This window comes from Crinia signifera, chromosome 7 (genome assembly GCF_055691185.1).
Source record: "Crinia signifera chromosome 7, ASM5569118v1, whole genome shotgun sequence".
Classification (NCBI taxonomy): Eukaryota; Metazoa; Chordata; class Amphibia; order Anura; family Myobatrachidae; genus Crinia; species Crinia signifera.
This window is the reverse complement of record NC_139223.1, coordinates 34,630,138-34,642,274: the sequence shown is the minus strand read 5'-3', so window position 1 is coordinate 34,642,274 and position 12,137 is coordinate 34,630,138. Positions and strand designations below refer to the sequence as shown.

Genomic DNA, 12,137 nt, shown 5'->3' with positions numbered 1-12,137 from the left:
TACCATATGCATACGCCCCGCGTTTCATGGGCGTTCCCATGCAAACGCTGGGCGTACGTATGGTAATGCAGTCGTGACGCACGTGTAGGGGGCGGACATATGACATCGCCGGATGTCAGCTGCCCGCCCAGATCCCTGCTTTTGCACGGAAACATGTCCGTGTGGTCTGAGGTTGCGGGAGCTGGTGGAGCACTCGGTCCTGCATTCGATGGTCTGCGACCATCGAATGATGGGGGAGGTTCCCTTAGATGGAGGAGGCGTATTCCGTGAAAAATACACGTGCGGTCCGTTCGGCCAGCTTCTTACCGCATACGGACGGAGTTGGCGATCCGTATGGAAGGCGGGGTTTCGCACGCACGGTCCTGGCCGCATATTCGGCTCCGGCCGCACCGATTAGAATAAGGGCCATGGTGTCAAAATGGCAACATTCATTATGCCGACATGGTCAAAATGCAGCCATTTAAAATGTCAACATGTCAAAAAGTCAACATGTGTTTTTTTGTGGGGTATCTATGTCAACATAAACACCGCTGCACTCACCATGCTTCGGACACTATTATAATCTAACTCTATGCCCACTTGATTCATGAATAAGAACCAGTCGGTTCAAAGAAAAAATCACAATAAACTTTTTTTGACGGGTTGACATTTTTAATGTCGGCCGTTTTGACCGTGTCGGCAGTTTGACCATGTCAGCCTTTTGAGCATGTTGGCTTAATGAATGTTGGCATTCTGAAAATGTTGGTATTTTGCGTGTCTGCCAATGCTTGTCGGTATTTTGACCATCGGTATTTTAAATGTCGGTAAATTTACGTAATTGACCAGTGGTGCCCTTCGCTTCTACTTGTATTCATTGTTAGCTCTTCATTCAGATTACTGTTCCCAAATAAACACTTTTCACCTGAAATAATGACAGACTGTTTACTGTATTCCAGCTGTACCCCGGCGGTTATCCGGAAACGGTCATTTCCAACCTTGGAGCCATCATGTTTCTGTGTGGACCAGCTGACATCAGCAAGTGGAACATAACTTCCCTGGACACTCTGGGGAGCTTATTTGCTGTGGGACCTACAGATACCCTGGTATGTGAAACACTTAGGCGCTATAACCCTAGCAAGGGCTTTAGCTTTAAGCGGCATTAGTTGGCACAAATATGTCTGCCACCGGACCTAAAATGCAGTAAAGCCGAGTGGGTCTTGGAAAAACCAAAGGCCTGCTTCAGAAGTGGATGGTAACCATACACATGCGCAGGAGCCGACAGTGGTGTGCCTCTGGCACTTGCCTCCTCCACCGCATTATGTACTACCCTGGTATAGGCTGCTTATCTGAGATCAAGGGGTGGAGGAGGTAGTCTGAGACTCGGCGGCAGTGGGAAGTCCCAGAGCGGCACCCCTGTGTCCGCTCCTTTGCACGCCCATGATGGCAACTGCATGCAATAGTGGGGGTAATTCAGACCTGATTACACAACCGCAAATTCGCAGTGAAATCCCACCTTGACGGTTTTCACCCCCAGACGCCTACTTCCTGTCAATCATCTAGCAAATGGTCAGCGATTAAAAATAAAGTAGCAGGACATCAATAATCGACTGCTGTACAAATTCGCTGCCGTGCAATCAGGTCTGAAGAATTACCCCCCATGTTCAGGTGGAGACACTGCCTGAAACCACCGGTGGTGCTGCTGTGAATAGGGGCGCAGAGAACGGGAGTCTCACACTTGGCCATTTCAGCGCAGGCATCTGCACCGGTGGAAAGCTTAAGATAGCATCTGCATATTATCACTGTCGCAAACAAACGCAGAACCGTACACCTAGGAATCAGGCCACAATGTGACAGCCGTGTATCATATCATGTATAGTAAAAGGCTTAGTTGTGTTTGTAGCACCTGGTGCAGCCTTACATTGTCCCTGACTATTTCCCTCTTGTTCTCTCTTACCGCTCTCAGGCACAGATCTATATTGCAAAGTACGTCAATTCGGGTAATACGCTAAACGGTACTGCACTAAACATCATCGGAAGTAGGTACATCTGCCTCCTGAACAGCACTGAGCTCGCTCTCATCACCCCAAGTGCTTTAAGGTCAGTGGATCCTGAAACCAGTCTGGGACTATGGTGGAGGTTCCCATACTCACACATACACTATGCGGCTGATCCTGCTTCTCAGACAGCTGTGCAGCTGATCCTGCTTGTCAGACATGCACCATGCGACTGATCCTGCTTGTCAGACACGCACCATGTGGCTGTGCAGCTGATCCTGCTTGTCAGACACGCACCATGCGGCTGTGCAGCTGATCCTGCTTCCCAGACAAGCACCATGCGACTGATCCTGCTTGTCAGACACGCACCATGCGCTGTGCAGCTGATCCTGCTTCTCAGACAAGCACCATGTGGCTGATCCTGCTTGTTAGACATGCACCATGCGGCTGAGCAGCTGATCCTGCTTCTCAGACAAGCACCATGCGGCTGATCCTGCTTGTCAGACATACACCATGCAGCTGTACTGCTGATCCTGCTTGTCAGACACGCACCATGCAGCTGATCCTGCTTGTCAGACATGCACCATGCGGCTGATCCTGCTTCTCAGGCACGCACCATGTGACTGTGCAGCTGATCCTGCTTGTCAGACATGCACCATGCGGCTGATCCTGCTTGTCAGGCATGCACCATGTGACTGTGCAGCTGATCCTGCTTGTCAGGCATGCACCATGTGACTGCAGCTTATCCTGCTTGTCAGGCATGCACCATGCGGTTGTGCAGCTGAACCTGCTTGTCAGACACGCACCATGTAACTGATCCTGCTTGTTAGACATGCACCATGTGACTGTGCAGGGGAAGTGGCTGGCTTTGGGCAGGGAAGGGGCTGGTTTTGGGCAGAGAATAGGCTGGCTTTGGGTGGGGAAGGAGTTGGCTTTAGGCGGGAAGGGGCTAGTTTTTGGCAGGTAACGGGCTGGCTTTGGGTGGGTAAGGGGCTGGCTTTGGTAGGTCAGGGGCAGGCTTTGTTGATCAGGGCTGGGGGTTTATTTAATTCTGACTTTGCACTTCGTGATTAAATTAAATTCTAGACCAATAGCAAAGCATACACTACCCCAACAATTTCCCCTACACCCCACTATGGGGGTGTAAGGCACAAAGTGCCACTACTTTGGGTGGTAACAGAGTATTAAGAAGAATGTTATTAAATGCTCTGCCTAAATGTCACCAATCATTTTCTCATGTACCCCTCCCCAACGCTCCCTGCAGTGAGGCCAAGGCCCTGGATGTCTCTGCATGTAACCAGATGGTAAAGAATGCCCTGTACATTAAAGCAAACATATCCTTCAGCCAGTGAGGAACCAGACAGCTGTCTATTACAACCTGATAAAGCCGTATCTGGGTGAGTAACGGAACACAATGAGATGTCCCTGGATGACTCATCCCTATCCCAAACTCTTCATTGTCATGGTGTCCATCCACAGGTGGGGCCCCAACCGCGGACCTGATATCCCTGGCTGCCCTGAAACCCAACATGGACATAGGAACATTTGAAAGTTTAAACACCTCCGCGGTGTTGGTGAGTAGGAGGACTACTATATAGATGCATATGGCACCTATATATTTCACACAGACTAACAATACACTATGGGGGGTGATTAAACATGAATTGGACGGGGCCGTCCCTATTCCGATGGTGGGGGGGTCTGCACGTGGGGTTATTTGTTTATGTCAAGACCCCGGGAGCAAACGGCTTTGGCGAGTTTCAAACTCCAGAGAGGGCGGTAAATGCAGGTACTTGCGCTGTGGCAGCCGTTCGACTGGCTGGCGGTGGTTAATGGATCGCTATGAAACACAAATACGCAGCTTAGAGCCAACCAGAAGCAGGTCCCTGTGGCAGCTACTACACTGCTAGTATAGGGCCCGATTCTAAGGGGTACATTTACTTAAGTGAGAGACATTGCCCATAGCAACCAGTCAAATTTTACTTATCATTTATCTAACACCTTCTAATCTAGAGGATAATAGCTATAATTTGATTGGTTGCTATGGGCAACATCTCTCACTGCTAAAAACTGGTAAATGCACCTTTCAGACTGAAGGGGGTATTCAATCTCCCGCCGCTACTCCCGACGGGGGAAATAGCGGCAGGTCTCTATTCATTGCGGTCTTCCCCAACAGCATTGAACAGGGATCTCGGCAGAACAAGCCCTACTTTACAAGCAGTCGGGTAAGTTTTGCCGAGAACGGCCGGGAATTGTCGAGCTCTCGGCCACATCTCCCGGCCATTACCCTTTCCGGCGCTCGGCAGGCGGGACATTGAATGTCGAGCCGGCAGAGAACGGGACCGGTTCACGGCTGTCGGGCTAGCCCGACAGTCGTGACGCCGTATTGAATAACCCCCTTAAAGTGGCTGTATTTGCTGGAAACCTTGGAAGCCGCATTTATTGCCTTAAGCCCCGCACATATCCAGCAGTCAGCAATCAATCAGCAAGTGCATACATACTTGTCTATGCCGGCGGGGCCATGCTGCAGCAGACGCGGGAGGGGCTTGTTAACGATGCGTGGTACATACCCACTTCATTTGCATCCCACTTACGGCTGACGAGGAGTAATTAGACTGCAACAGGGTGTTCTCATGTAGGACGAGGTAACTGCAGGACCAGACATGGCCAAACTATGTCCCTCCAGCTGTTGTGAAACTACAAGTACCATCATGCCACAGTTTTGCTACTAGGGAATGCTAAAACTGTGGCAAGGCATGCTGGGATGTGTAGTATCACAACAGCTGGCATACATAAACCGGGTTCTAGGAATATCATTTGTGCTACGTTTGTGTACTGCATACCAAATATGAGAAATCATATGTCATTATAGAGGTTTTTTGTGGGCCATGTAAAGGCCTGCAGACTGCACCAAGCAATCAGATGTCTGCTTTCATTTTTAAACACCGCATAGAAAACGAGTTAGGATCTGATTGGCCGCCACAGCTGAACCTTTTTATAAAATACCTCTTAAACCTGCATTAACGTGCGTGTCGTCATTTCCTCCCCAGGGCCTCAGTGTCAGCGATGTCAAGGCTCTGCTAGGTAACAACATAGCGGACCTGGTGAGCCAGCAATCTAACCCGGTTGTCAGTGCCTGGATCGCAGCTCAGACACAGTCTTCTCTCGACACGCTCAACTTAGGGCTCCAGGGAGGAATACGGGACTATTCCAACACAACGCTCAGCTCATCCACTGCTACTACCAGCACTACTAAGCCACCCAGTAAGGACAACTGCCCTGTTGTAAAGTCTTTATGGTGCACCAAGATACAATGCACATCGCCAGTAGTTCTCATTAAAGGACTATCATAAAAAAAAAATAAAAAAACTCCTTAGCATATCTCCCAACTGTTCCAACTTCTGTGGGCGGTGCTACTCCCCAGACAGTGACAGGAAGTTGGTAGAAATTTGCCAGATAGTGGGTGTGGTTTGCCAGGAAGTGGTGAGGTTTGCCAGGAAGTGGTTGTGATTGAGAAGATGAGGCAGGGCTTGAGTAGGGATGGTCATCGGGTTGCTTACTATCAATGGTTGCCATTGATGGAAAAACTATGAGTGCCCATCAATGGTCATCACCTATGAAATAGGAGACCACCAATGGTTTAGAATTCATGGGTCCTCAAACTGCGGCCCTCCAGATGTTGTGAAACTACAAATCCCAGCATGCCTTGCCACAGTTTTAACACTCCCTTATAGCAAAACTGTGGCAAGGCATGCTGGGATTTGTAGTTTTACAACATCTGGAGGGCCGCAAGTTGAGGACCCATGGACTAACAGATCATTGATGGTCATGCCTGTTCTTTTAGTGAATGGCTTGCAGGTCAATCATTCTGTGCCATTTATCGAGGGGAACTATAAACCATTGATGATTTTGCCATCAATCATAAACCATCGATGATTGTGAATCATCGATGGTGGATGGCCATCCCTGGGTTTGAGTGTGTAGAGAAGGTGGTGGTGGGGGTGTTGGGAGGTTTTGTAGCAAATTTAAAAATGTATTCAAATTGTGGGATGCATCAGATATTAGTCATTTATTAATACTGTGTGCATGAAGAGAATCCCAAAGCTCACACAGCTCCTGTGATAGGACTTCCTGGTTTAGGTCTTGGAGTCCTAGCTGTCTATGCCTTGAGTGACATGCACGCATCATGGTGTGCTGGTAGGGATCCATTTGGATCCCTCAGAGGACGGGGAGATAGAAGTCCATAGGCTTCTATTGAACAACGCCTTACAAGGTGGTGTTGTGTTCCCTTTTCCAAGCCACAGAAACTATTGCATTCTGGGCTCGGCCCATACGGGAAACGTGGGCAAACCTCAGAAAACAGCATTTTGGGATGTTTGCCGACTTTTTTAAGCTTCATGCATCCCACCCGCAGTGTAGCTGTAGTTAGAAGTTAGAATCTTACATAGACAGCTGGCACGGTCATACTTACTGAAAGTTGCCCTGTTAAGATTTCCCACTGCCTGTACACAGTTGAGGAAAGCAATAATGAGCCCATCCGTTTACAACACCATGCCTTGTAACTCATGGTGTAGTGATGTCACTGGCTCCTAGTGAAGTCATAGGTTCCATTCTCATAAATATTGATTAAGTCCAGCATACAGTTTGGCTGCTGCTAGTGCAAAAATAAATAAGAATTGATTTACCCCTTCTATCTATCCCTTCAGCCATCACTGAGAAGTACTGTAATACCTGAGAAGACCATCCTACTAGTGATTTTGGGGTAACTTTTTGGTGCCAATGGATTTTGCTAGATTGACTCTAATTTTTGAGATCGGATACACAAATGAGAAACAAGACGCAGAGGGAAAATATTCTAGAATGGTTGTGGAGTGAAATACTAGAATATTCACGTCATTCCAAAATGTTCCAGCAGAACCCCAAATGCACGCCTTATGGCTAAGTTTCCTGTTAATCGAGGGTATCCAGTGCCGGATTAAGGTCTGTGGGGGCAATACCGCTACTAGTTCCCACCACCCATGGGGCAGTGCGGATGGTGTAATGGTTAGCATTACAGCCTCACAGCGCTGAGGTCATGGGTTCTATCCCCACCATGGCCCTGTGTGGAGTTTGTATATTCTCCCTGTGCTTGCGTGGGTTTCCTCCGGGTACTCCGGTTTCCTCCCACAATCCAAAAATATACTGGTAGGCTAATTGGCTCCCCACAAATTAACCCTAGAATGTCTGTGTACATGTGGTAGGGGATATAGATTGTAAGCTCCACTGGGGCAGGGACTGATATGAATGTTCGACTATACTCTGTACAGCGCTACGGAATATGTATGCGCTATATAAGAAACTGTTAATAAATAAATCCACCGCAGGGACCCCAACGCTGACTTCCCATTAGCTGCAGGGACTCCGCTGCCTCCTGTCTTTTCTGCACCCTCCTGTAATTCCACAGTGCCCGACCCTGCTGCCTGGCTGCCACCCACTGGTGTGGGAGCCCTTGATGTGTGGGGGCCCCGGGGCTACCGCCCCTGTCGCCCCGTGGGTAATCCACCACTGCCATTATCTCAAAAACTAGATCCAGTTTGAAAAAACGACGGTACTTATTTCCTAGCATGGTGCCAGCGAATTTAATTGCATTGATCGGGACCTAAAAAATCGCGCCAAATCGCATTCAATGCGATCAACGTGATTTTTACATTGGAATCAATGTAAAATGGTCCCTGAGGCCCAATTTTACATTGGGCCCCATTGTAAAACACACCATACACCACAATTTTTATTGCATACCCCCCGTATGGGTGAAATGGCCCCCCATTGTTAACGCCACCCCACTGTTGACGCCAATCCGAAGAGTGGCGAGCGCAGCAGGCCCGCAAGGGGCGGCAGTATGCGTCCTCTGACCTTTTCATACCCCCACTATCCACGTCGGCGTGGAGTTGATTCTTATAAAGTGTGGCGAGCGCAGCGAGACCCTCGAGGGGACGTGCCTTACTTCACAGGTATTACGCGTGCACTCGCCACACTTCGGGCTCGCTGTGCTCGCCACACTATATAAAATCAACTCCACGCCAACGTGGATAGTGGGGGTATGAAAAGGTCGAAGGACGCGTACCGCCGCCCCACGCGCGCTCGCCACACTTCGGGTTGGCGTCAATAGTGGGGTGGCGTTAACAATGGGGGGGCATACAATGACAAATGGGGTCTGGGGGCCATTTAACATTGTACCCTATGTAAAATCTCGTCGGTCGCATCGCATGCCATTATAATGGCATGCAATCAACGCGATTTCACCCTTGCCGGCAATAATGGATTAAGTTACCTTAACTTAAGGTATGCGATTAACCACGGACAGGCGCCGTGCTAGGAAACAAGTACCAAAATGACATTCATTTTTTAATTCAGCGTCCCCAAAAATAACCGAAATGTGTTTAAATATTTTTGGCAACTTGACAATTAAATTTTTGGGGGCTGTGATAAATGTAGGGATAATTTTTCTAGATCCCTATTTTATATAATACCGTATAACAAACTCTAGCACAGTTATCCTTCTAACACATCACCCATGTCTCCCTGCAGGTTCCTCAGCTCCAGCTCTCCCAGAATGCTTTTCTCTCATCATGGCCGTTATTGCTGGAATCCTTCTATCATAGGACCTGGATCAGCGGCAACAGACAGAACAGCACTAAATGCCAAAAAAAGCAGAAAAACATTGGGAACAGGGGAAGTTTTTCCCTATTGTGTATATATACAGTATATGAAGCAATTATATCTAATAAGATGTAGTCATTATTTATAGTTTGATACACACGGAAAATGCATATGTAATAATTTATATATAAATAGGAGGCTAAATAGCGAATATACAAGTTGACCGTGTAAAAGGGGACAGCTAGAGCCCTGCTAAACGGTTAAATGCTGCACACATTACCGCGTTCGGCTTAGTTCTGTTAAACTGGACCTGGATCAAGGCAGGAATAAAGGTGTATTTATTTACTGACCAGAATAACCGTTTGAGTTGGGTGTGAAAATTGCCAAGCCAACCGTTTGAAATAGAAACTCCCATTTTGGTAAATTTCCCCCTAAGACTTCCGATGAGTCACATGATAATACAAGTTGTTGGTGTGTCACAACAGTGCCAGCCTCTGCCCCCTACGCCCGCCCCTCCCATCCTCTCTTACCAGGTTGGCAGCCCAGGCAGTTGGTGGCGGGGCCCCGATGATGAAATAAGACACTTCTTTAATGTATAAATCCATCTTATGGCTAATTATTGGCAGCGGGATACGGCACAGCCAATGATCGTAGCTGATAAGAGGTTGCCCCATTATGCATGCTGGGGGTCTGCCCACAATATGGCTGCAATGGATTCATTTCAGAACAGCTTCTAGTTTATTTTGCAACTACAATATGGCAGGGAATACGTTTATATGTCAAAATATGTTATCACATCATCAATAAAACAAGAATTAAACGATAGCGACCTGGCATTTCAATTTGTAGCACTGATTCACGAGTGATGCGGTTGCGAATCCCCTGCAGCAATTGTAGGTCCACTGGGACTATTTGTCTGTGATTCTAACGCCCCAGCCACCTGGTCGTAAGACCAGTCACATCCACTAACGCTGACCCATGCTAGGTGCAGAGGTTCCTACGTGAAGACTCCATAAGCACAACGCGGAATAAGGGCCTAATTCAGCCAGGAACGCTGCACATGACAGAAAGAGATCGCTACCCATTTGCAGATCCAATAGCAAATTCCAGAGCTTCAAAGAGTAGGGTGTGGGTCATTTGGTCGACCATAAGTTTGTCCACAGTCATTATGTCAACACAACTTGGTCAACATGCTGAAAGGTCGACATAGGTCTAGGTTGACATGGGTCAACATGGACATTGAAACATAGCACCGCGTGCCCGCGCCATGCTTCAGGCACAGTGCCTCGCTGCGCTCGGCACAATATTTTATTCTTCCTCCGCACCCTAGTGGATGGTAGGGCATGAAATACCGCCTGTCTGCACATGATGGCTCAAAAAACAGTGAAAAACCCCATGTTGACCTTTTGACTGTCGACCATGCCCATGTCGGTCTAATGCTTGTGTCGACCCAATGACCTGTCGACTTACACCCATGTCGACCTATACCAATGTCGACCTTTCAGCATGTCGACCTAGTGGTGTCGACCTAATGACCATTTCCCGAAGAGCATTTGCCATCTACGTAATTGTGAGTGGTTCGGAGGTTGCCACTAATCTGGCTGGAAGTGGTCAGCGCTGACGTCAGAGACCCACCCCAAAAACCCCTGGGTACACCTGCATTTTTCAAATGCTTTTTCAAAGGTTTCCACCCCTAAAAGCTGGCTTCCCGTCAAACTGCGACTACCTAGCAAATCGGGAATTTTACCGCTAATTGCAACCACATATACGCAAGCGTTAGATAATAAAATTATGAAGTGCTGAATTAGGCCCCAAACCACAACTTTTGGGGAACTTCCCTTCTGCGAGAACACTCTGCAGCCATACAATTGTTACCTATTCAGCAATTTGCTAAATAACTGCAGGTGTGTCAGCTGTGCAGGTGGGGACGCAGGTGTCAGCTGTGCAGGTGGGGACGCATGTGTGTCAGCTGTGCAGGTGGGAACGCAGGTGTGCCAGCTGTGCAGGTGGGGACGCAGTTGTGTCAGCTGTGCAGGTGGGGACGCAGGTGTGTCAGCTGTGCAGGTGGGGACGCAGGTGTGTCAGCTGTGCAGGTGGGGACGCAGGTGTGTCAGCTGTGCAGGTGTCTCTTCATGAGCTCATACAGCTTTCCTTAGAATCACATCAGATAAAGAAACTGGCTGCTTAGACGTTGCTATCGCTGCTGCTTCACGCTTGCATTAGTGATCCGATCCATGGGGTCGCACAAGCCGGCCGCCACCAGTTCTACCTAAAGGTCAGGCAATATCTCTGTCCCCTGATGGAGATCTTGGCCTCATACCTCCCCTGAAACGGCAGCAACACGCCGCCATTTAGGGAAAAAGAAGCCGTCGCAGCAGAAAAGTACTGGGTGGAAGGTTTCCAGGGCATGTCAATGCAAGTGGCTGTGTTCACAGACGCAGCAGACAATGGTCAGATGGAGAAACTAAACCAGACGAAAGTCAATGTTGCATCGAATATGGATGTTGGCGCCTAATGTTGGGACAGGGCCAGTGTGCTAGAATTAACCCTACACACAGCCTCCGCTGTATGCCTGATATTACATACATCGTCTATTATACATACAGCCATACCCTATGGTGCTTGGAAGGAATATTAAGTGCATTACGGCTCTTTGGATTGGGTGTTGCATAGCCAGTCACAGCGATACAGCTTATTTGCATGCAGACCAAGGGCCTAATTCGGACCTGACCGCACCTCTGTGATTAGAGAGCAGCTGCCCAGTCTGAATGAATGCCTGCAAATGGAAAGTGACTGGATCTGCGATTAGCTGCGAATCTAACCGCACGCCAGCTCCCCACTGAATGATTGTTCCAGTGTGTGCAGTCTGCGCGTAGCCCGGGACGTATTTGGCGGCTGCGTAAGAAACAATTGGATTGGGGCCGGAGCGGACATCCTACACCCTCCCCTCAAACGCCTGAGCACACCCACGTATTCCCTGCCACTCCCAGAAAACAGCCGGTTACCACCCCCCCCCCCCCCCCCAAATGCTGGCTTTCTGTCAATCAACTTGCACACGGCAAGCGATAAAACAATTTGCAGGATTTTATCGCAGAATCTAATCCATCAATAGTCACTTCAGGTCTGAATTAGTCACTAATCCCTGTGTACCTGCAGAACTACAGAAACCAGCATGTATGATTAACTGCGCAACGTCTGTCTCCTGTGGGAGCCTCCTGCTGCGTTCCAATTTTAATTAGAAAGATTTACAGAGCTGCACAAACATGAATTGTATGTAACGAGAAACGCAAATAAAATATCAAACGCATTGCCCTTTTACATTTTGCAAGGTGCCTTTTAGGAAATAAGCCCCTTAGAGGGAGGACAATATGCAATGTTACCCCTGGCTGGTAAGAATCACAAGAGAACCCGCCCAGGATTCGCCAATGTTATCATCGAGTTTTACAAAACAGAAATAAAACAAAGTTGAGGTTCCAATCTTATGACTAGTATTTATTCACATTCCCTGTATTTGGTTGTTTTTAC

At 48.3% G+C, this 12,137-nt stretch overlaps 1 protein-coding gene across 1 annotated transcript in view; it reads left to right on the top strand.

The window, feature by feature from the left end:
- Positions 1-9,437, top strand: part of MSLN (mesothelin) — a 43,437-nt gene extending 34,000 nt beyond the window's left edge. Inside the window, exons 23-28 of the mRNA XM_083154964.1 lie at positions 936-1,082; positions 1,943-2,076; positions 3,238-3,370; positions 3,453-3,547; positions 5,024-5,237; positions 8,541-9,437. Of these exons, the coding sequence (XP_083011090.1) occupies positions 936-1,082; positions 1,943-2,076; positions 3,238-3,325 (369 nt within the window). The 3' untranslated portion in view covers positions 3,326-3,370; positions 3,453-3,547; positions 5,024-5,237; positions 8,541-9,437. The remainder of the gene's footprint in view (positions 1-935; positions 1,083-1,942; positions 2,077-3,237; positions 3,371-3,452; positions 3,548-5,023; positions 5,238-8,540) is intronic.
- The last annotated feature ends 2,700 nt before the right edge of the window (positions 9,438-12,137 follow it).